The sequence below is a fragment of the Blastocystis hominis genome (genome assembly GCF_000151665.1).
Source record: "Blastocystis hominis, Singapore isolate B (sub-type 7) whole genome shotgun sequence assembly, scaffold_16".
In the NCBI taxonomy this organism is placed as follows: domain Eukaryota; class Bigyra; order Opalinata; family Blastocystidae; genus Blastocystis; species Blastocystis hominis.
Genome location: NW_013171823.1, coordinates 296,177 through 319,082, shown reverse-complemented (window position 1 = coordinate 319,082; position 22,906 = coordinate 296,177). Strand labels below are relative to the sequence as shown.

General features: G+C 43.7%; 8 protein-coding genes; 5 read left to right on the top strand and 3 right to left on the bottom strand.

Moving 5' to 3' along the window:
- Nucleotides 1-8,261: 8,261 nt before the first annotated feature.
- Nucleotides 8,262-10,334, bottom strand: GSBLH_T00002126001 (uncharacterized protein; the record flags this gene model as incomplete). XM_013040650.1 has 3 exons in its annotated part: nt 8,262-10,053; nt 10,085-10,193; nt 10,228-10,334. The coding sequence occupies 3 exons, from the start codon at nt 10,332-10,334 to the stop codon at nt 8,287-8,289; spliced, it is 1,983 nt and encodes a 660-aa protein (XP_012896104.1). The 3' UTR covers nt 8,262-8,286.
- Nucleotides 10,335-10,658: 324 nt separating this feature from the next.
- On the top strand, nt 10,659-11,279 carry GSBLH_T00006388001 (uncharacterized protein; the record flags this gene model as incomplete). Its single annotated transcript, XM_013040649.1, has 4 exons — nt 10,659-10,769; nt 10,804-10,866; nt 10,898-11,024; nt 11,056-11,279. The coding sequence occupies 4 exons, from the start codon at nt 10,659-10,661 to the stop codon at nt 11,277-11,279; spliced, it is 525 nt and encodes a 174-aa protein (XP_012896103.1).
- A 213-nt stretch (nt 11,280-11,492) lies between these two features.
- GSBLH_T00002125001 (uncharacterized protein) lies at nt 11,493-12,149 on the top strand (the record flags this gene model as incomplete). Its single annotated transcript, XM_013040648.1, has 3 exons — nt 11,493-11,831; nt 11,874-12,013; nt 12,044-12,149. The coding sequence occupies 3 exons, from the start codon at nt 11,493-11,495 to the stop codon at nt 12,147-12,149; spliced, it is 585 nt and encodes a 194-aa protein (XP_012896102.1).
- Nucleotides 12,150-12,600: 451 nt separating this feature from the next.
- GSBLH_T00006387001 (uncharacterized protein) lies at nt 12,601-14,473 on the top strand (the record flags this gene model as incomplete). The annotated part of the gene is made up of 5 exons (XM_013040647.1): nt 12,601-13,163; nt 13,219-13,385; nt 13,416-13,753; nt 13,782-13,997; nt 14,030-14,473. The coding sequence occupies 5 exons, from the start codon at nt 12,601-12,603 to the stop codon at nt 14,471-14,473; spliced, it is 1,728 nt and encodes a 575-aa protein (XP_012896101.1).
- A 503-nt stretch (nt 14,474-14,976) lies between these two features.
- GSBLH_T00002124001 (uncharacterized protein) lies at nt 14,977-15,699 on the top strand (the record flags this gene model as incomplete). The annotated part of the gene is made up of 1 exon (XM_013040646.1): nt 14,977-15,699. The coding sequence occupies one exon, from the start codon at nt 14,977-14,979 to the stop codon at nt 15,697-15,699; it is 723 nt and encodes a 240-aa protein (XP_012896100.1).
- A 620-nt stretch (nt 15,700-16,319) lies between these two features.
- Nucleotides 16,320-16,787, bottom strand: GSBLH_T00002123001 (uncharacterized protein; the record flags this gene model as incomplete). The annotated part of the gene is made up of 1 exon (XM_013040645.1): nt 16,320-16,787. One exon carries the CDS (start codon nt 16,785-16,787, stop codon nt 16,320-16,322), a length of 468 nt encoding a protein of 155 aa, XP_012896099.1.
- A 145-nt stretch (nt 16,788-16,932) lies between these two features.
- Nucleotides 16,933-19,249, top strand: GSBLH_T00002122001 (uncharacterized protein; the record flags this gene model as incomplete). XM_013040644.1 has 6 exons in its annotated part: nt 16,933-18,233; nt 18,263-18,357; nt 18,393-18,556; nt 18,585-18,673; nt 18,705-18,884; nt 18,916-19,249. The coding sequence occupies exons 1-6, from the start codon at nt 18,199-18,201 to the stop codon at nt 19,247-19,249; spliced, it is 897 nt and encodes a 298-aa protein (XP_012896098.1). The 5' UTR covers nt 16,933-18,198.
- A 433-nt stretch (nt 19,250-19,682) lies between these two features.
- Nucleotides 19,683-20,618, bottom strand: GSBLH_T00002121001 (uncharacterized protein; the record flags this gene model as incomplete). Its single annotated transcript, XM_013040643.1, has 1 exon — nt 19,683-20,618. The coding sequence occupies one exon, from the start codon at nt 20,616-20,618 to the stop codon at nt 19,683-19,685; it is 936 nt and encodes a 311-aa protein (XP_012896097.1).
- Between the last annotated feature and the right edge of the window lie 2,288 nt (nt 20,619-22,906).

The window sequence follows — 22,906 nt, the reverse complement described above, 5'->3', positions numbered from 1 at the left end:
GATTGAAGGGAGTAGAAACTTGCATCAGCAAGTTGGCTGCTATAGCTCACTTGTAAAACGTCAAATATTTCTGTATAGCAATATGTACTTCCAGCTTCGCAAACCATAATTGTTTCATCATCACTATACTGTCGTTTGTTCTCATTAGATAAAACAAATTCTTCATTTTCAAAATCTGCAGGTTCTAAATATAATACATATGATAAGGAACAGACCGAATACTACGTGATAATTGGGTTTTTCACTGGTTAGTTTATGCTTTGGTGAATCTTTGAAATACTGACTTAATTCAACATTATTAATATAAATTAGAAATGGTATTTCGTTATTATTAATTGTAGACCTGCAAATATCAGCAATATCATCTATTTCCTTCTCTTTATCCGTTTCGTCTATAAATAATAACTGTAAGTTGTCAAATACCTAGTTTAATACGAAGTTCCTTACATTTTTCTATTCTAGTGTTTTTCAGAATAACCATAAACTCGCCAATACCTGTTTTCTGAATGTAATTATCTACATTCTCAAGTTAACTTAGCGATTACAAGGAATTAAAAGAGAAGCGAAATGAAACTCTTTTAATGTGAAATCAAACACAAGAAAAGTGCTAATACTTTTTATGGCGTCTATATATTACAATCTATAAGTATTTCAACCAGAAATTGTCACTGTTTCTAATAAGTTAAATTTAGGATCCTTGAAAATAACCTTCCACTTAACAATAGTAGGTTGATGTAAACTCCCTTCAAATCAAGCATAAACTAAGTTGCTACAAACAACCTCAAAGGATAAGCTTGGTATGGATAGATAAGGGGTGAATAATTCTTGTGGAAAAGCAGTGGAAGCGTTAATAGATTTGATCTCCAAAAGCCGGACATTTAACTTAGTAGTCTAAGCATAATAATGAATATAGAATGTAACAGGTATAACAACCAAGGAGATGCTTGAATCATTCGTTGTAATGACTTCAGACAATTGTCTCTTTTCACCTATGCTATTCAAAATATACCATTTATTTTTATCTGCAGATTGCAAATTCCTCTACATCAAAAGAGAAAAACAACAAGAATTACATTAATTAGGCTAGTTATTTGTCTCTCTTTATCAACCCTAGCACCGAAAATAGACTCCTGAAAAAAAAGTTCTTTTGAAGAATACAGTATTAGTATTCTTAAAAAAATAATGCTCTCTTGGTCTATGCTATAAATGCTTTATTTTTTTGGTACGTTTAGTTTGATAAGGTTCTGTGGAGGCAACAGAGGTAGATGAACTCCTCTTAGGCTTTGCTAAGCCCCCGACAGTAGATGATTGTGTGAATCCTCCGCTTTTTGGTTTTGCTAAGCCCCCAACAGTAGATGATTGTGTGAATCCTCCGCTTTTTGGTTTTGCTAAGCCCCCAACAGTAAGTGATTGTGTGAATCCTCCGCTCATAGATGATTGTGTGAATCCTCCGCTTTTTGGTTTTGCTAAGCCCCCAACAGTAGATGATTGTGTGAATCCTCCGCTTTTTGGTTTTGCTAAGCCCCCAACAGTAAGTGATTGTGTGAATCCTCCGCTCATAGATGATTGTGTGAATCCTCCGCTTTTTGGTTTTGCTAAGCCCCCGACAGTAGGTGACTGTGTGAGTCCTCCGCTCATAGATGATTGTGTGAGTCTTTCACTTTCAGATGATATATCAATACTATCGAATTGAGGCTTAGAAGTTGTAATCATTTCATTAGATCCCTCATTATTTCTGTCTGATGGCGCTTTTACTACAATCAAATAACAAAAATATCCAAACATTCAAATGATATTGGAAAACGCTTCCAGAATGAGATTGTGTGGTGCAAGTCAACAGGCTCTGTACTGTTCAGTAGCGTAATAACGACTGTGGATTGAGCTGCCACATCAAATTCCTTGTTATACACACTCTGGAATTATCTCTTTCCCCATCACTTACTTTCCAATACGATCTCAAATAATCCTCAACAGTAACACTGCCATCATATGTATATTTCCTTTTTTGTTCACTTCTCCTATCTATAATTTCTACCCACTTTCCTTCGATTTCCTTTTTGTATACTATAACATAAAGCATTCTACATAAAAAAGAATACAGACTAATCTATCGTTTGTTCTGATGTTTTGAGATACAAACGAGTCCTTTATACTGATATCACGTTGGTCATTTACACGAATATCGTACTCCATAGGGCGAATTTGTAACTCGGATAATAAATCTTCAATCTTCCCATTTTCTATAACTGCAATTTCTTGAGTGGTATGATTCAACTTATCTTCGATAGTGATCCGAATCGTACGAGTTGAACAATAGTCGAAATCTACAATAAATATCTACATGGATCACATAGTTTACATTGAATATCCGCCGATGTATTAAGTTCATCTCCTATTACAACAATCGAACCTCTCTTTGTACAAAAGAGTGATGAAGAGTAACCAATTTTATATGATATACTATCCAAGAGTGACAATACAGAAATGGATTTATCGAATCTCACATTATCTATTATGTCCCCAGCACTATTAAAAACCCGAATGACTTTCATATTATCGTGATAAGACATTTGTGATATCCCAGTTCGAGATGTCATATTATATGCCATTTCATTACCTTCTCTCCCATCGCTCACAGTCATCGCGCTACTCTCTCTCAAGGAACGCTGAATATAGGAGACATCACTTCTTTGTTGGTCAATCATCTCTGTGATGTCATCAAGAATAATAGTCCTTACCATTTCGTGCCATTTTTCCTCTATCGCTGACTGTAGGTATCTCTATAATAGATGAATAAGACATATGAACTACCATTGAATTTTACTACTAAAACACCGGATACACCTTGAAAAGGAATTACTGCGTTTCTTTGTACCCCGTCAAAATAAAAATTGCTTTTATAGCTGGTATCGTTGATAACATGGTTTATTGTCAAGAAATAAAAAAGTAGACTCTCAAAGGGAATGTTTGTGTAATATATGCATTCAAATATTTGGTTGTTCCAATTAATCTTATATCGAAAACCCTTCCTTATCTGCAAAACATCACCATCTTGGCATTGATGTTGTATTCTTTGATCCTTTTGCACTTTTACATTACGATTAAAGAAAACAATATCTTTATAACGTAAACCAAAGTCATTCTAGAGTTTAACAGTTAAAATAGGAAGTACGGAAATTCTTTGCTCATATTGCGATAAACTATATTCGGGACTTATCGTATATGAATAACAATAAATACCATTCGTAAAGCTTAAGTTCATAGCAAATAATAATAAACATCACTCTGTTATTTTCCTCTTGGTCTTTTTATTCCGTTTTTTCATATTCACATATACCAGCGGAATCAACCACAAAAAACATGTGGTAGGAAAGAACAAAAGGCGATTGGAGTTCATTAGTAATCGTATAGTATAAGATATTATTTATACTATAATCTACTGTAATTACCTATTTTTCAATTTGAAATGATTGAATTCAATGCCTGACTCTAATACAAGTCACTTTAATTGATATCCGTTTTATATAGTAGAATATTAAAGTAACACTGCATTCTATTGGAATGTATTATTGATGTTGAAAAATCTGAAACAAATAATGACTTCTTGTCGCGTAGGTTGGCAATGCTACAAAATGAGCTGTTAGTATTGTATAGTATGGTTACAGATGCTAAAATGGCCAAAATAGTGAATCAACCGTAATTCAGAATCACATCTTAGAAATACTCATTCTTTTATTTCTCAATAGTGAATTTCAAGTCATATCATGATATTTTGATAATATCAGATAGATGAATCGCTTCAGTACATTTGTCGGTTATTGAGGGATCAGTAGTATGGATTTATGTATATTCACAAAAGAATAGAATGGCAACGCTGGCAAATATCATTTCGAATAGTCTGTTAACAAGGGTTACCCGGAGAATGAATACATAATATATAACCCCATAAAAACATAAAGTAAATTTGCGTAACTACAAACACACGAAAGAACTATATCTTGAGATACTTGCATTGACATTTTCTCATAAAGCAACTGGAGACAGATTGTGAAGTTCCGGAAGGAGGCATTGTTGGTCAGGTCGTCCAGTTTAAAGACTATGCTGATAATATGGTGGGAGAACAAGACGAATATATCACAAGCGATTTTGCTCGTTTGAAGAATAAATTAGCTTCCTTCAAAGCAACCGGTGGTGCCGATGGTGCTGGATGTGGAAGCAATTGTGAAGATATTCAAGGAGGATTGATTCGAGCTTTGGAACAAATGAAAAAGCCACCATTCCGAAAATATAATCATCTCATGTTGATTGTGGGCGATTATCCGAATCATGGAGACTTTGATTTTTGTAAAATAGATAAGAATAAAGATGGAGAATTGCTGAGGGATGTTTGGGAACGTATTTATAATGATATTCGAAAATTTCGAAGCTTGCGAATTATGTTTATGCCTGTGAATGTCGCTGAAATAGTAACAACTATGAAAAGAATGCGGAATGCTTTGGGAACAGAGATTGTAGATAGTACACCTGCAAATCGAGATAATTTTGTCAAAATCGTAACTCAAACCACTGTAAACGAGTATAAACGTTTTGTTGGTATTTCGTGATTTTGCTTTCGAATCTTTGTTTTACATATATAGAATAGTATAGTATAATATAGTATTCATTCATTCATTCATCTCGATTCCACACTTTGGTATACGATATTCCAATATAGCACAATTTCAGTTTGAATGATTCTTCACAAGTTATCATACATCTTCATTCAAACAAACACATATTCTATCTATACTATATCTATCATTAAGTGTTTATTCATCATTATTCGTTTTCTTTACTATACAGTTTGGAACATATCAATCATTCATTCATTTATCTAGTTAGCTAGTTATTCAGCCAGTCAACCAACCAACTCTTTCCTCATTAGATAGGAAGACACTCATTTAGAGATGGACTGGCATTGGACATATACACAAAAAGCACTTTCTTAAAGCACGAATTCTTGTCAATGTCCACTTCAACCGATGGAACATTCAAAACCGTTATAGCTCGGCATTCCTTGAAACAATCTGGACCTGCTTTGAGTTTACTCAGTTTCGGTAGGTCTACAATTGTACCTTTACTTTGTTTATACCTTTTAACTCAACTCTACAATTATCATTATCTGGTCCCATCAACGCTTTCTCTCCCAGTTCGATCCTTTTCAAAGAGATCAAATCTAAACACTCAATTCCAATACATCAATAAAATACTATCAAATACTGTGTGCGAAGATAATGTGAAAGCTTCATTTCCTAATACAATCGATTCAAGTTTCGGTAGATCTAGTTCAAATCGTTGCAATACAAATACCTCGAACACAAAATGAAGCCCAGTAGAAATTTAGAGAATAACTTCCTATCTTGCCGATTTCCAAATATCGCAAGGAAGGAAGATTCTCTATTGTAAATGGACCTGAATGATGAGTGAAAGTAAAAGAGTCTAATTTGATTGATTCCAGTTTTTTACAGTTCGATACATTGAATGAACCATGTGGGTTTGGATTACAATTAGTTACAAATGAATGATAGCCGATTGATATTTCAATCAATTCATTTAGATCATGGATATCGAAATCACCAACACCTTGAAATGAATTCTTACCGATAGTCAATTCTTTTAATACTTCCATTTGGTTTATATCGATAAAAATATGTGTGTCATTACACGAATTATCAGGAATATTTATGAGTTCTTCTTTGGCACTAATCTTTATCTGGCTGAACTTGAGACTTTGTTTGCTCGTCGGCTTGTCAGATATTCGTATATATTGTGTTAAATGAATAGAAACATCTTCGGTTTATCAAACACATCATTTCATTACTAGTCATTTTGGCTCTCTTTACTTCCGAAAATGGATAAGATGGATCGGAAATGACTTCCTGTATTTTCAAATCCACAGTTTCGAGATTGGGAATGTCTGTTCTATTATCATCATTCAGGATTCGATACTCAATAACTCAACTGATTGAATATAATGAAAACTGAACCCTTTGGAAGTCAATGTTTTCAGATTCGGAAGATCTATTCGATTGTTTCATTCTCACTTCTCTACTTTTCATAACTAATGATGAACCACTATTGAGTCCTGACAATGCTGCCCATCCAAGACTTAGCGTTTCCAGACAAGGAAGATCTATTCAATAAGAAACACACCACATTCGTTCCTACTCGATAATTCAATACATTCTTGTGTTTCAAATGCATGATTTCCCAATATGACCGTTTTCAATTTGGGTAAATCTACTCATCATCCCCATTCCAAACGATTTGCCTTTCAATATTAAGTTACTGTAGGAAAAACTATACGAATCTTCTTCTTTGTTCCCAATTTGGATCAGTTCCAACGAAGGAAGTTGATTCAATTCAAATCCACCACTATAGTATAAAAAGCTGCGTGCGCCAATTATAATCGAACGCAACTCACTGCAATCCACGATAGTAAATGTGCGATTCATTCGATTTATACGGTCATCTATATAGAAGCAATTGTTTCCAATTTTCAATGAGGTCAATTCCTTCATTCCACTTAGATCGAAATGGTCTGTGTTACTAAAATTGTGATCTTTTATCTCGATCGTTGCTACCTTCTTGTATTTGCTTAGATCCAAATAGCTCTCCTTCTCGTATTTATTGGCTGCGATTATTATGCTTTCGATGTTCGGATCAGCCATCAAACAACTTTCTTTTGTGTTATACCATCCAGTTGTCAGTATCGTTGTGTTCACTTCGACTCCTCTTTCCCACACTCCCTTTATCATTGCTATACCATTCGTGTCCAGTGTGTATCCGATCCCATCTCGATAACAAGTATTCGTTTCTTCATCGTACAAATATCCACCGCAATACTCTGGAAATCGCAATACTGGATCCAAATTGTCTTGAGTAGTATTGAACTCAGTCATTTCTTTACCATTGAAAATACGGCTTATTTTTATCAGTTGATCTTCAGCCCACGTCCCTTCCAATAATAATTCACCTGTACTACTATCAAATTCGATTCCTCGACCCAGTCTTCGATAGTCACCATCAAGATCTCCACGATATATCACAATTTCAGTATTCATGTCAATTATTTCTTTTATGCAACCTGCTTTACTATTCTTAACATGGATTTGTGTGTTCTTTCTTCCTGGTTTGTACCTTTCATAGTATTTCGCACAGCCCTTACCGAACGATTCATACTCTCCAGTTGCTTCACCGTTTTCGAGTTTCCATACATTCAGTAATAAACCATTTTGGTAATGGCATATTTCCTGCTCATTTATTAACGTATACTCATTCTCATGCTCTCCACTATAGCGCTGCATATAATAATCCTTTCCGCATTTTATATATGGCATAGGTTCGCCGATTCTTTCATAATTATGAAAAATGGGTGTTGTATCTACAATGAAACACATTCACATAAGTCCTACTGAAAATCGTTTCAAAAGTCAGGAGATGATTCATTCCCCGCTATTTTCCGAAAATAGTACTTTGGTAATTTTCTCTGTATATCCAAACTTGTTGATTTGCTTATCGAATGATTGCTTACAGGTATTATATATAGAATTTACCCTTTTTACAGAGAAGCACTTTTGATATTCTGTGAAAAGTAATATTTTCTCTGTTTTGCAGTACTTCTTTCCGAATAAACGGTGTCATTTTTCTTCGTATTTACCTATATTTTATGGGGTATTAATAGCATTGCTATTAATATACGCATCATATTATACTTTTTTTCCATATGCTAGTTTGCTGGATTGTTATCTGTGGCATCTTCTTCATCACCCGGTCCTTTTTTGTTTTTATGGCTATATTTTGTGAATATTACCGTTATGATCATTTTTTAATACTATCCTCTGCTTATTTCCATTTGTAAAAGTGGAGTGTGATAAATAGGTACAATACCTTAATGGATTCTTGTAGAATACAGAATTCGTCTCTCTCTCTATAAATATATGTGTACAAATCAGATCGTTTTACCCCAAATTGTTGTTCATTGTCTATGCGTATCATAGTACGACGATATACGTCTTTTCAAATCACTTATCACGAGTTACACACCATTTTTGAGACTCCCTTGTTTTCTCTACTCTATTCTTGTTTTGTAATACAATAAATCATAATTTCAAAGAAAAAAAAGGACACAGAATACAAAGAATTTCCCAAGTAATCGACTCTCGTATTCCTCACCAATATTTTAGCCACACCCAACATCCTGTGTATCCAACAAACATGTCCCTAATAAAAGAACAAAAACTCCTCTTATCGAGATCTGTGCGTTCCATTCGTCCTCTTTCCCGCATACAAGTGTTTCTCCAAGCTCGCCTTATTGAACCGATCTCCCTCTCCCTTCTGCCCAGTCAGCTTCATCCGTCTCTGACTAAGCTGCGAAGCAGCTCTTGCTCTCTTCCGCAGTCCTTCGTCCAAATCGCGGATGTCCTTCTGCGGCTTCCGCGAGTGCGTCTTCGCGCGCTCCAGCTCCTTCTGCAGCTCCTCGCTCTGCCCGATGCGCTCCGCCAGCCGGCTGCGCGACCGCTTCGCGGACTTCTTCTCGACCTCCTCGACCTCCAGCCCCAAATCGCTCATCTCCTTCACCATCTGGTCCAGCTTGATGCCCGTCTCCTTCCGCCCCACCGTCGGGTGGTTCGTCTCCTTCCCCAGGATCCGCTCGTTCCGCAGCATCGCCGTCTTGTCCTGGATCAGCTGGTACGTCTTCTGCAGCCACGCGTCGTAGTCCGCGTCCTCCTCCGGCTTCTGCTCCGCCTCGAACTCCGCCGACAGCTGCAGCTCCTCCGCCTCCAGCGCCGCCAGCTTGGCTTCGATGTCGGGGTCGTAGAAGTCCGCCACGTTCTTCCCGTCCATAAACTGCGGGATGATATCCGTGATCCACTCGTCGTTCGCCAGCTGGCCTCGATAATGCTCCGTCTCGGGGAAGCTGAACCGGCCCGGCCCGCCGAACTCCCACTGCTTCTTGTCGTACCCGACGCGTCGCGGAATGCCCGCCGCGTCGCGCTGCTTCTCCATCTCCTCCTTCTCCAGCCGGCCCGTGCGGCCCGTCGAGATCACCGTGCGCGTCTGCGCGTTGGCGGCGCGGAGCTGCAGCACGCTGTCGGGGATCGACACGCCGCGCTGCTTGTCGTCGCGCGGCTTGGGCTGCACGATCTGCAGGCGGTCGACGACGGCGCGGGACTTCTGGCTGGAGAGCTTGGCGGTGATGCGGAGCTTGAGCAGCTGCTCGCAGGCGGCGTTGCGGAGCTCCATGACGCCCTGCTCGGTGAGCGTGGAGATGTGCATGAGCGTGGCGCCGCTCTGCTCGATGGCCTGGTTGATCTTGGCCTGCTCGTCGGCGGGAAGGTCGGGGAAGGCGAGGACGTCGGCCTTGGTGCAGACGAAGAAGAGCGGCTTGCCGACGAAGAGCGGGTGGATGCTGCGGAAGAGAGAGAGCTGCTCGTCGATGGAGTAGTTGCACTGGCCGCTGAGGTCGACGAAGAAGAGAATGGAGGCCTGGAGGTGGGCCAGCGCGGTGATGCTCTGCATTTCGATGGTGTTGCGCTCCTCGATGGGGTGGTCCAGGATGCCGGGCGTGTCGATCACTTGCCACCGGATGTACTCGTAGTCCATGTGGCCCAGGAAGAGCGACTTCGTCGTGAACGCGTAGGGCTGCACGTCCACGTTCGCGCGCGTCACTTTGTTCATGAAGCTCGATTTACCCACGTTCGGGAACCCGCACAGAATCAGCGTGCGGTCCGTTGGGTCGATCGCGGGCAGACGGTTCATGTGCTTGCGGACTTCTTCCAGGTAGCACAGAGACGCGTTCAGCTTCTTCATCACCGTGCACATACGACCCAGAGCCGCGTGCTTCAGCTGCTTGCAGCGGTAGAGAGACTCCGCGTACTTCAGCAGACGCACGTAGTCCTGACCGATTTGGGCTACCACATTCTTAGCAGTGTTGATCTGACCCAGAGCCAGTTTGTAGTGGTCGCGGTCGTACAGCACGTTGATTAGATCTGCAAAGAACGGGTGGATTTCCTAAACCATCGCTCTACGAACCAAAACCTACCTCCAAGTGAGGAAACTGGTCCAGAATGAGCTGGAAACGCTCGATAATGTTCTGCTGTGTGAATTTCACTTTTCTCATATAGAAAGCTTGAATACGCTGGATCTTGAAACTATACCATTAGATTCCCATGCGGATGTGCTTACCCGGGTCGGACAACGGTGGGCGTTTTCCTCTGAGTCTTCGAGAGGATAATGTCCACCATCTGCGAACCGTTCGGAATGGGAGTTATTGACTTAAAGTCTTTGGACATGGGAGCTCAGTCAAACAATACTAGCAAAAAAGCGTAGTTCAGTGAACTCTCTATGGAGAAAGACGATCAACCATAAAACTCCAATGAAACGCCCATTCGTACCTTTTTTCCATTCATTAAACGCAAACATTTTGTATGGTCACGCCTTTTTTTATATGCTGTGTACCGGCTAGGCAGTATCCACCCCTTCGCTTTTGCATTAAAATCATGCAAAACTCACCTTTGCCAAATTCACGCTTTTCACACCCCACTCTCTCCGAAAATCATTTGATATAAAAATATATATATATAGAAACTATCCACTCTAAATAAAAACTCTGTTTGATGGACAAGGGAATCGATTCCTTTAACGATTCGGGTTCTGACAGTGACGTTGCAACGAATAGTCAGTACACTGAGTTGCAAACTGCAATTATCAAGTGTGATTTGGAGTTTGTATTTTTGTGTTTGGTTCTGTCTTACGGTATAGGTTAAAAGGAATGTTGATGCGAAAGCGGTTATTGTGATCGAAGGACTTCCCCTGTTGCATTATGTATTTGCCAGGATGTTGGTGATATATATAGGTAATAAAACAGAACAAATTTGATATTGCATCGTATTTGATCGCTTCTGGTGCCAATGTGAACCAACTCAACTCGCAGTCACAAAACTCGCTTCATGTTGCAGCCGAAGTTGGTAATGTGAATATCGGTACCCCTCCTGTTCGTGGTTTGATGTCCAGTGGGTTTATGTCTTCAACACGGCGCGAAAATCGATGCCCGAGACAAAAAGGGTTTTACTCCTATTCATATCGCCGCAATGCACGGCCATGCGACCGTCCTCTCGATGCTCTACCTAAAGAAGGCCAATCTCGATGTTCGCGACAACAAAGGCCGAACGCCTCTAATGCTGGCGTGTCTCGACGACAACATCATCGTCCATCCCATCCACACACTCGATCCTTAGGCATTTGATTGGCTTCTTCGCCACCGCGCTCGCATTCTCGACCAGGACAGTTCGGGTCGTACGGCGTTGCACTGGGCGGCGTGCTCCGCAGCTCCCACCATCACAAAACGAATTCTAGACTCGCGGTACGGTCCGCAGTTGGTGCGCACGGTGGATTTCGCGGTGCGGACGCCGCTGGAAGCATTGTTTTGATTGTTTGTTGACTCAAAGGCGATGAAAGAATACCCAATCGAACACTTCGGTGGAAACGTGCGAAACTTGCGAAAAACACTTCGGTTGTTACGCCAATTCCAATACCATCGAATTCTTTACGAGTTTCAAGACTTTATTAACCACTATTTCGCCTTTCTGCTCTTCCCTTGCGTGCTGATTCTCGGTCTTTTCGTTCTTTCCTTTCTCGGAATGTTCGCGGTTCCCTCGCTTTCCACCCCTTCCACTCTTTACGTTTTCGCCACCATCATCAATTTCCTTCTCTGGATCTATCTCTCCTTCTCCGATCCTGGCTGGGCCGTCGATTCCCGCGGGAAACTGCAGGCCTCTCCGTTTAGCAATGTCGATCTCAAGCAAACGTACATCGAAATCATGGCCGGAGAGCGCGTTTCGACGGAAGGACTTTGCTCCACGTGCGAAATCGAGCGGATTCGGCGGTGCAAACACTGTTCCCGCTGCAACAAGTGTGTGTTCCGCATGGATCACCACTGTGGCTGGCTGAACAACTGCGTGGGATACAAAAAGTGAGGACGAAGGGAGCGGTTCACTCGCAGTCACCGCGTTTTTCTGCTGTTTCTTGGTAGCTGCACGGTGCAGATCACGCTCGTTTTTTACATTCTCCAAGATCTTGTTCGACGTGAGATTGTGCGCGGTCGATGAGTCGTAGGAGGAGCTTTAAAAGTGTCGCTTCGGGAATCGCGGGATGTGCTGCTGATTGCCGGAATTGCGGGCTTTTTTTCGCTGCTGGCGTGGCTGGGAGTGTTCTGCGTGCAGCTGCTGTTGAGACAGTTGTGGCAGGTGAGTCGGAATTACACCACGAATGAGTCGATTAACTGGAGACATTATCCGTATATGCAGGACCAGGTGGAATTGATGGAGTTGCTGTGATGATGTAGAATGGACACTTTCGAAACCCGTATGACAAGGGCTTCTTCTGGAACTGGATGGAGTTTTGGGGGTTTGCGAGGAATCAGGGGTATAACGTTGTGGAAACTAGTGAGGTTTGGAGTGTTTGTTAGTCAATCGTTTGTATCAGTCGAGGAGTATGAAGACTTTACTGATATTTGGTGTTGTGCTCATTTCCCTTTGTGTTTCGATTGTACTTACTGGAATGAGCTATCGGCGGCAGGGAACTCTATCCCTCGCAGCCCGTGATTCTCTGAGAAAGATTTTAATTTCTGAACCTGATTCGAGTACTTTATTTCCTGTGAAAACGTCTCAACGTGATTTTCAACAAACAAGAATAAACCTGCCTTCTACTTTATCTAAAATAGTGGACGCTGAAGGTAGTCCAGTTTCGGAAGAGGAGGAGATTGACCAACCTTCTCTTGATGATTCTGAACTTCCCACTTCGTTTGAGGAGGACATTTCAAGGGAAAAGGATATGGTGAGTCATTCAGAGTTTAAGACAACAACCGATCTCCTGTTTCGGGAGAGTTACGGCATTCTGGTCGATCACGTTCCTTCCCCGATCAAAGCGTTCCTCTCTCCTGATTTCTCCGTCTCTTCAACCCGCCTTCTCATCTCCTCGCTGCTACCTGACGAATCTGCCTGGTTTACGAAGGGCTACTCGTTTTCCAGCGACCAATGGTTTTGCTTCCCTCCTTTCTTCACTTTCAGGGAACCCGCCTACCAAGCCTTCCTCGACTCCCTCCAGCAGCACTACATCGCCTCGTACTCTCTCCTTCTCTTCTTTTCACTCTCTCAGCGAATCCAATCGAAACTCCAGCAACGAAAAAGCGCGGCATGCTTCGTACTCCAAATACCAAATTCGGTTCATTAAGGGAAGCAACAGTCCGTTTATCGACGCACACAATATTTGCATTGATAGCTCGCACGTCTGGAACTTTTTCTTCGAGGGCGGGACGTTTCGCTTTCGATACCCCACCAAACAGAGTAGAATAACCGCGGGAACGTAAATAGCAGGCTTTCGGTGGGAATACAAATTCAATGTGCAATACAAAAAGCTCCCAAACACGACCCTTTGGATCGAAAACGGACATTTTTTCGTGTCCCAACCGTACCTAACACGTCATATCGGACACTTCGCGGAGTCCGTAAACCAGGCTTTATTGAAACTACGCTATCCGGAGTTTTACCCGGAAGTTACAGATTGGTATTTGCCACTGTTTAAGGACAATGAATTCGCATGGTCCAAAACCTATCTCCAGCTTTTGTTAGAGTTGTATCCGAAAAAGTTGAGGCCGAATGTGCATTTTGCGGATGCGTTTAAACTGAAACGAGGCGTTTGTTTTCGATCTGTGGTAGTGGTGTGAGTTCGCTGTGAAATAGACCCTGCTGGATCGCTGTGCGTATAACAACGATGGTGGCTTGTTTGCAGGCTTTGCCTCGCAAGACTTGATGAAGGGAACGGCGTACCGTTATGCCAGTGTGGAGTCCAGACATCTCGGTCCGAACCAACTGACACTGTTGTTTTTGGATCGAAAGAAGAAGAGAGGGTTCCGAGACCCCAAGAAGCTAAAGAAAGCGATCATGAACCGATTCCCAGTATTATGAAAGGGCATGAAGTAATGGTGTAGGATCTCGCGATGAAATTCTCTACGATGGATGGTCTGAGCGTAAAGGACCAAATCCAGCTATTCTATTCATCGGATCTGGTGTTCTCCCCGCATGGTTCCGCATTAGTGAATCTGCTGTTTACCGCGCCGCATTCGACGTTGATCGAGTGCAATCCGCCGTATTTTTATGAAATGTGGTTTTCGAACATTGGCTGGATGTCTCGCATGCACTATGTGAGCGTGACAACGTATCACTCGAAGTGGCTAAAGCAAGATCGTCGCGATGACGCCGAGAAATTGTACGCGAGGGGAAAGTTCTATTTGAAACGGCGCGAGTTCTCCGACAATCTGGTAAGTCCTCCGCTGATGAATGTATTGAACGCTCTGAACGATGCAGTGGAGTACACGAAGCGATGGCGCTTTGTTTACGAGGCATCGGACAAATGGTCGCCTTTGTTTTTTTAGATGGTTTTGGATCTGTTTGTTTTATATAATTGTGCGGTTTGACGACAGTACTACAATTTCTGCTTTCAAACGCTGCAAGATCCTTCAGGAAAAAGAAATATATGTATAAAAAGAGACAAATAACCTGAGTAAATGACCTTATTATTTCTTTTCCTTACAAGGAGATTGTCGCTATTTTGAGTCAGAATGCAGGTTGAGGAAAATCCCGTGGTGGATAAAGAGAGAGAAACGTTCATGGACCTTTATCGCAAATCGAAGGATATCATCGAATATCTTAGTGCAAGCGACAAACAGTTCATCGAAACTCACAAGGATAAATAGTAAGGTGAGTGGTAATGTCGTTATGTCTAGTAAGGAAGAAATGAAAGCGATTGATGAAAGTCTTAGCGCCGAGCGATACAGAAGTAGGATCCGCACCTATTTGAATCAGGATCGTAGGATACAGCACGAACTACAGAGAGTTGAACGCGAGCACGGTGAACACCGTCTCGACCCTGAATTTCATGAGAGCGCCTCGCGTGCAGCTCCCTGAGAGAGGTGAAGGCATGTACCGTCTTTCCGCCTCCCTTCTCTATGTTGGCGAGCTCAAGTGCGGCGAGCCTGACGGCAAAGGCACCGTTTACGACCTCGCTACCCGCCTCGCGGTCTATGACGGATCATTCAAAGACGGCGTCTACAGCGGCCGTGGAAAGCGCTATTCCGGCGGCAAGCTGATCGAAGAAGGCGATTTCGCGAACGGTCTTCTGACATCGGGCATCCGCCATCAGCCCAACGGCGTGCTGCAATGCGGCACGTTTGTGAACGGCGAGCTGTACGGAATGGGCAGGCTGGTGTTCCCGAACGGGTTCTTCGTGTCCGGCTACTTCCCCGCAGCAAATAATGACGTCCAGGCATTTTTGGCGGCAATTCCGTCGGCGAAGAACGCCAGGAATTTTGTCATCGGCGTCGAGCCGCTGGCGGGAAGGAACTTTTTCTTCGATCAGGGCGTGTTTATCGTGGACCGCGAGAACCTGGGATATTTGTTCTATTATAATGGAGATGTGTTTGTGGGCGAAGTCTCGGGGACGACGCCGCGGAATGGCGTGATGTACAAGTTCATGGGAGTGGAGTTTATGAGGATGAAAGTGGGGTCGAAGGATGTGGTTACGGAGTATAAGGAGCCGAAGATGCATGTGGAGCACGAATATAAGTATTTTGAAATGCTGTGGAATGTTTGTTGGAGATAGGAGAGTTGGGGAGAGGGTGGAATGTTGAGAAAAGGAAGAAGAAGAGAAAGAAGAGAGAAAGAATAGGAGGAAAAAGGAGGTGGAGGAAAAATGAGGGAACAATCTTTGAAAATGGATATGAAGGATCGAAATGAACGATTCATACACTGTGATACTGGATTTTTATATCATATAAACTGGGGTGTGAGGATTGGACTGCGTTGATTTCAAAATCTTTCTTCACTCTTCAAAGCATAAAGTCCTTTTCGATCCGCGTTGACTCCAACAAACAACTCACAACCAAAAAATCGAGCAAACCAAACCAAACCAAACCAAACCAAACTACAGCCCCAGCAAACCCAGCAAACCCAGCAATCCCAGCAATCCATTTCCTTTCTTTACATGGGAGAATACACAGTCTTCTGCATGCTAATCTCCAACTCTTCATTCTTCAACAGATTCAGATTGCCTCGCAGTTCCTGTCGATCGTCGCTCATTTCCGACACCACCATGAAGTAGTTTCGAATCACAATCAAATACAGCAGCGGCAGCAGCGACATCAATGAACAGCTAATGCAGTACTTGTACAGATTCGAATAATCCTTCTGCGTAATTCCATAATATCCAGTAAGCATGCTACTCTACAATTCACGCTTTCCTCGCACCCGTACGAATTTGCCTCCCATCGAGCCAGCGAGGTCGTTTAACGAGAAGAAAATGGCCCACATGGAGGCCTCGTAGCCAGTGGGACACGCTTTGGACACGAGGATGAGGAGCGGGATGAATGCCATCTGCGATGCGATGGAGTTGATGTCCATGATGACGATGCAGACCCAGAAGAGCGTGATTCCGTTAAAGAGTCCGCTGACCATGTAGATCTGCAGAATGCCGGTGAGGCAGGCAGCGATGGTGGTGGCGACGACGACGACGAGAAGGTTTTTGCCGACGAGGAAGCGATGGTAGAGGAAGGAGGCGAGGAGCGAGGCGACGGACGTGGAGATGTTCAGCGTGTTGTACTGCCAGGGCTGGACGCTGACGTTGTAGGAGAGGAAGGCGTAGATGTTGGTGGTGGTGGAGGGGATCAGCGAGCGCAGAATGAGGAAGAGCATCAGCGGGAAGAGCGGTTTGTTCTTCGACATCGCGTCCAGGCCGCGCTTGCCGCAGAAGATGAGCTTGCTGCCCTCCGTGATGGTGTTCAAAAAGGACTTGGAAGGTGAGGAGAGAGCGGAAGGAGGGTACGTGCTGCGTGACAACGCGATCTTGGATCTTGAGAGCCACGATGGCAGCGATGAAATAGGGAAGACCCGCCATGAAGAAGAAGCTTTTGTAGGGAATTACCGGCGTGCCGTCGTCGTGCACTTTCTACCGTTGAGAGGGAGAAAAAGAGAGGAAAACAAGCATGAGGAGGAGAGAGAGGATTGTGGCTACGACGGTACCCGCCGTTTTGGCGGCCATGGCGAGACTCTGACCTTGACCTTCGTCATCGGTTTCTTTGACGACACGCTCGACCACGAGAGTGTCCACCATGAGCTGCGCTCCGCATTCCGCAGACGCGAGAATGACTCCCATCACTACAGCACTTGTATAGCTTCGGGCGAGCAAGCCGTAGAGACAAAACGAAATGGTCACACAGATCGAGTAGAACACAAAGTAGGGAACACGACGATGATGAAGCATGGGAAGAGAATCAGAAATGTAACCAAACACAAGCTAGTGATGAAAAAGGAGCGGTACTCACACCTTAAAACTCCAAGGCAAATAGGTAATCGAATAATATTCATTCATCTGCTCGTATGTGCAACCCTATTCATAAGCAACCGTCCAGACGCTCGGTACAATGTCGCGCGTGAGCATCAGCGATACCGCACTCCATGGCAAACCCTGACCAATCTGGATGAGAAAATACAACAGAAAGATCCGTGGCTCGATAGAGCTTGTCCAAAACATATCGATGGGGTTCTTGATTGACATTTCCGACGCCTTCTCTTTGAATCAACGAATAATGAGAATCTGAGGAATAAGAGAAACCGTCCAATCAGCAGAACCGCCACCTATTACAATCATTGTTTTGTACATGTAGATCGTATGAGTCTACTCATTTCTACATTATGTGCAATGTTAAATGAATATTGGAGCTGGACTCTCATGATGAAGATAAATCCTTTGGAGTATAGCTCGAATGGTTGTATATATGTCGTAAGAATGAAGGGAGAGTGAAATTATGCAAATTTAGGATGTGTTTATACCTTTTCGTGTCATGGTGATAAAAGTGGTAGAGATGAATAAAACTCTTAATAGACTTGCGAACCAGAAGAATGAAATCGTTTACGATCTTACAAAAAAGGATCGAACAGCGATTTGTGTAAAAAACACATATTGTAAACAGCATATGATGCTTAATATCGATCGATTTCAAGATAGGGATTGTATTTTCCAATAAAAGAAAATAGGATACTGTATTAAAAGATCAAAAAGTACCACAAACAATTCGAACAACACGAATGGACTCTAGCATGCACAATGAAGAAAAATAATCATATTACCAATCATAAATTGTCCATCGCAGAGAGAGTGCATGCATAAGCTCGCCTAATTCCTATTGTCAAGCAAACACTCGTAATAGTGTCAAACGAAGTTATCAAACCCTTCGTGAAGAATTCAAATATTTGACAGTATTGAGTTATTCAATGCAAGTGGTAGATGACGAAAAAAAGATTTGCGGAGAGACGGTTCAACCCATCTCTCCTGTCGAAAAGTACTACAGTCGTGGGTCAAGTCATCCGAAAGATATAAATTCGTATTTTTAGGAGATGCTGGAACAGGAAAAACATCGATTATCACAAGGTTCATCTATGACAGTTTTGACCCAACATACCAAGTACAGCTAATATGTCCGTGCAATGTAGTCCACGATTGGGATCGACTTTCTGTCGAAAACAATCCTTTACAACAACCGTCCTATTCGCATGCAGCTATGGGACACAGCAGGACAGGAGTAGTAGTTGAGAAGAGGGTCGTTATAGTAGAAGATTCCAAAGCTTGATTCCAAGCTACATTCGCGACTCCTCAGTAGCTGTCATCGTGTATGATATTTCAAGTCGCAGCTCCTTTGACAATGTGATGAAATGGGTGAGGGATGTGAGGGATCAACGCGATGAAGTCATTCTGGTAATTGTGGGCAATAAAACGGACTTGAGTGACAGCCGGTTTGGATTTTCTGCTGTAGTATCATTTTAGAGCAGTAACGATTGAAGAAGGACAAAAATTGGCGGAAGATAACAATGCCATGTTCTTTGAGTCCTCCGCAAAATGTAATTATAACATAGACACGGTATTCAGAAAGGTGGTAGAGAAGCTCCCGGGAGAGGGGCGACAAGTGGAGTTGGAGGAAAGTCAAAAATGTAATTTGGTTATATTAACGCTTTCTAAGGGTCTTAGATATCCGAGTGAATGTCGAGCCAAACAACGGGCTCTCCAAAGGAGATTATTCAACTTGTCTCTGTTCAGATCCTTGTTCCAACAAACAACAAACAGTAAATATTATAGAAATAGAATAAGAATATTTCTGTAAAAGAATAATATTAATAATAATAATAATTGATTGGTATGAACTAATAATCCCTCAATGTTTCTTAGGATTATTTTTCATATTATACTTCGATCGCTTAAACTTGATATTGTTCTTTGGAAGGCGGCGGCGGCGATAGTTGGACAGGTATTGAGTAATCTGATGTTCACTGAGTCCAGTTGCAAACATCAATTGCTTCTTTTCTTCCTTTATCGCATACGGATAATTCACATGCTCCTCCATAAAACGGTCCAACCTTCTTCGAACTTCTGGAGTATAGGGAGAACGACACCTCACTACAGTGTCATCCTTATAATCATCGGATCCCTTTGACCTTCTAATTGGTACAGTTCGTAAGTTTACATTGGTCTTGGGATGGTCTTTACGCTTTCTAGAAGCCTTTGAGGAACTTCTAGTCTTTCTGGGCTTCTAAGCGTCACGCACTCTCAGAAAACCTTACAATACAAAAAGAATTACAATTGTCACTAGTAGTACAAAGAGTTTCGCCAGTTGAAAAAGTGCAAGGTAAGAAACAATTATCTAATGAAGGTAAGGCTGAGGCTGATGCATTAAAAGAAGTACGATAACCATCTGGCTCCTGGCAGACCTCTTCTGCTTGATCTGTAAGGATGTCAGCACCCGAAGGAAAACAATAAGGAACCGGGTTGACATATCCTTCAATGCCCATGGTAACACAAATATCTCTTTGATCCAGGAGGAGGGAGGTCGAGAGAGAGTGTTGATTCGAATTACTAATCAACACATCACTTCTCATGGGATCATGGTATTCATCAGAATCTCTCTGATCAGATGAATAGTCTGATCCCTTTGATCCACGTGAATCCTCAGCTCCATAAGATCCAGAAGAGTTATTTGTGCAACTATAACCGTTAGGTTCAATACAATCACATTGTGAGTATTCCAAGGGCAAGTCCTTGAGCGCACCAACACAATTACTCGATGGGCTGACCACCCCACTGAATTCCGTACCGAATTCCAATGGGAGACTGAAATCACTTGAATAATCTACCAGGTCCGACGAAGTGGTTAGATCACTCAGTGTGTCATTGATACAATGGTCAGAAAACTCATCCACACTCCCCAAACCACTAGTAAAATCATCAGGGAAAGAGCAGTTCATATCAAACGGATATGTTGGGAAAACAATTCTGCTTCCCTGCTTTAGGTCCAAGCTTCCAGTATTACAAAAACCATGAGCACTCTCCTCACCAGTAAATGATGAATTTGCAATATTGCTGCTAAATTCATCATTACTGCTTTCAAGAGAGCTTGGCTCCTGGCTAGCAAGGGCCAAAACACTACCCTCTTCAACGAAGGCGATGGTAGTACTGTGGTTATTTGGGCCCTTCATCTGTTGAGTTGGCGCACAAGGAGGTACAGAACAAAAAAAACTGAGGCGGTCAAAAGAGTCAGAAAGGTACTGCATTGAAAGAATAAATTAATATATGTAGCCTCAAACAGAGAAAATAATTAGGACATATTAATAACTATTTGGGACAACTTATCATTTATGCCCGGTGGCACGCGGATGCCTAAACTACCCACAAACTGCTCGTAGCTCTGGATGATTTGCCTGTAGTAATTCATCCGCTCCTGAATTCCCCGCTTCTCCTCGTCGTCCACAGCCACATACTACAGTTCACCATTTCCACAATAGAGATACATATTGAGCCTTAAACTGGTTGTAGTAATAGCAGATGCAGGTGCATGCGCTCAAAAGCACTTCAGGGATCAGCGAAAGCACGCAATTAGGCACACCCGACAGATTGGCCACGCTCTTGCGGATTTCCAGCATTTCGCAGCTGTTCGGAAGCAGCGGGATGTGCTGCAGCACCTCCAGCGCCTCCTCCATCCGGTTCGCATCAATCGACATAAACAGCGTGATCACGTCCTTCAAAATCGACAGCACGAAGCGATTCTGCTGCGACAGATCATTCTTCGCGCTCCGCTCCGCCTTCTCCACAAATGCATCAATCTGCTTTCCCAGCTCACTCAGCTCGCCAGCATTGCTCGCATTGCTTGCATTGCTTGCATTGCTCGCACTACCAGCTTCGCTAGCTCCGCGTCGTCCGGCTAGAGTGCCCGCAGTGTGAGAGATGAGCAGCGCGGCGGCGCTGTCGAAGTTGTCGCACAGCACGAACAGTTCCAGCGCACGTCTCCACTCATTGTTCGTCTACCCATCGGCCCTTCTCCGCGGTCCTACCGCCAGCTGCGCCGCGGCTGCGCGCGCCACGAGCGCGAGCTCCTCCCGCGACAAGAGTTTCCGGAGCAGGCCGCGGCGGCGATCGCCCTGCGGGAGTTTCTCTCCGACCAGCGCGGCGGTCTGACCGGACCCCACGATGACCATCTAGAGTGAAGAACCGCGGGGATGTCTACGACGAGGAGGTCGTCGCGGAAGGCGGGCTCGCGCAGAACGGCGCAGTAGGCGACGCAGAGAGCGAGGTGGGTCCAGAGAAGAGGCAGAGCGCGGAGCACGCAGGTGATGAAAAGCTCGCGCGTCAGCGAGGGCTGGACGTTGTACCAGTAGAGCACCAGGCTGAGGTGCGTGGCGGAGAGCAGGTGGTGCTGACGCAGCAGGTACTCCACGGCCTCGCGCCAGCAGCCCACGATCACCAGGTTCTCCACGAAGGAGAACGGCGTGGTTCCGCGCGGGTCGAAGTGCTCCGCGCCGCAGTCCAGGATCCGCCGACGCAGCCCGTCCAGCTGGAACGCTTCGCCGCGCTCACGCACCGCGTAGAACACCGTCTCGTTCGCTATTCCTCAAATCGTGGAAACGTGGAAACCGAAGATGGAGAGGAGCTTGTGCCAGAGCCAGTCCTGGATGGTGACGAGCGTTTCGCTCTGGGGGATCCGGGTTTCCCCGGTGCTCTGGGAAATGACGGGGCTGGAAGCGAAGGGGTTTTCGTGGCTCAGCAGCGAGAGAAGGAGAAGTCTGAGGGAGTTGGTTAGAAAATTATGGGAATAAAAAAGATTAAAAAAGAAAAAAGAATTTAAAGAGATAAGAAAAAAAGATTTAAAAACCAATTAAAAAGATAAGAAAAAAAAGAAGGATTAAAAAAAGATTTAAAAAGATTAAAAAATAAAAAAAGCATTGCCTACTTGTGCATGTCGTCACACCCAGAACCGATAAGGCGATGGTACGTCCCACGCACACGGGAAATCATCGCAGACAGATCGGAAATCTCGGATTTCCGCGGCTCGCGATGCAGCTCACTGGAACACAAGGAACACAAATCAACTACTCGACGAAGGCGATGAGAAGGCGGTAAATGTCGTGGCCCACCGCGCCGCCATGGCGCAGAATGTCGTCTTGGAAGCCCTCGATGACGTCCCGCGTGCAGCCAGAGCGCAGCAGCGCGAAGAGAAGCATCCACAGCGGCTGCCCCGAGCGACTGTCGCGCTCCAGCATCGACGACGCGTCGCCCTGCGAGAGAACCGAGCAGTACGTTTCGCACAGCGCCACCAGATTTGATGACGGCAGTGCTGAACACCTCAAAAAGTGGAAACGTGGAAACCTGCGATGGAACGAGCGCGGATGACGACGCGACGCATGTAGTCCTCGAATTGCTCGCAGAGGAAGAGCAGCGCGTTGCGAGCGAGCGATTTCTGCGGGAAGGGCGCGCTGCGGTTGACAAAAAT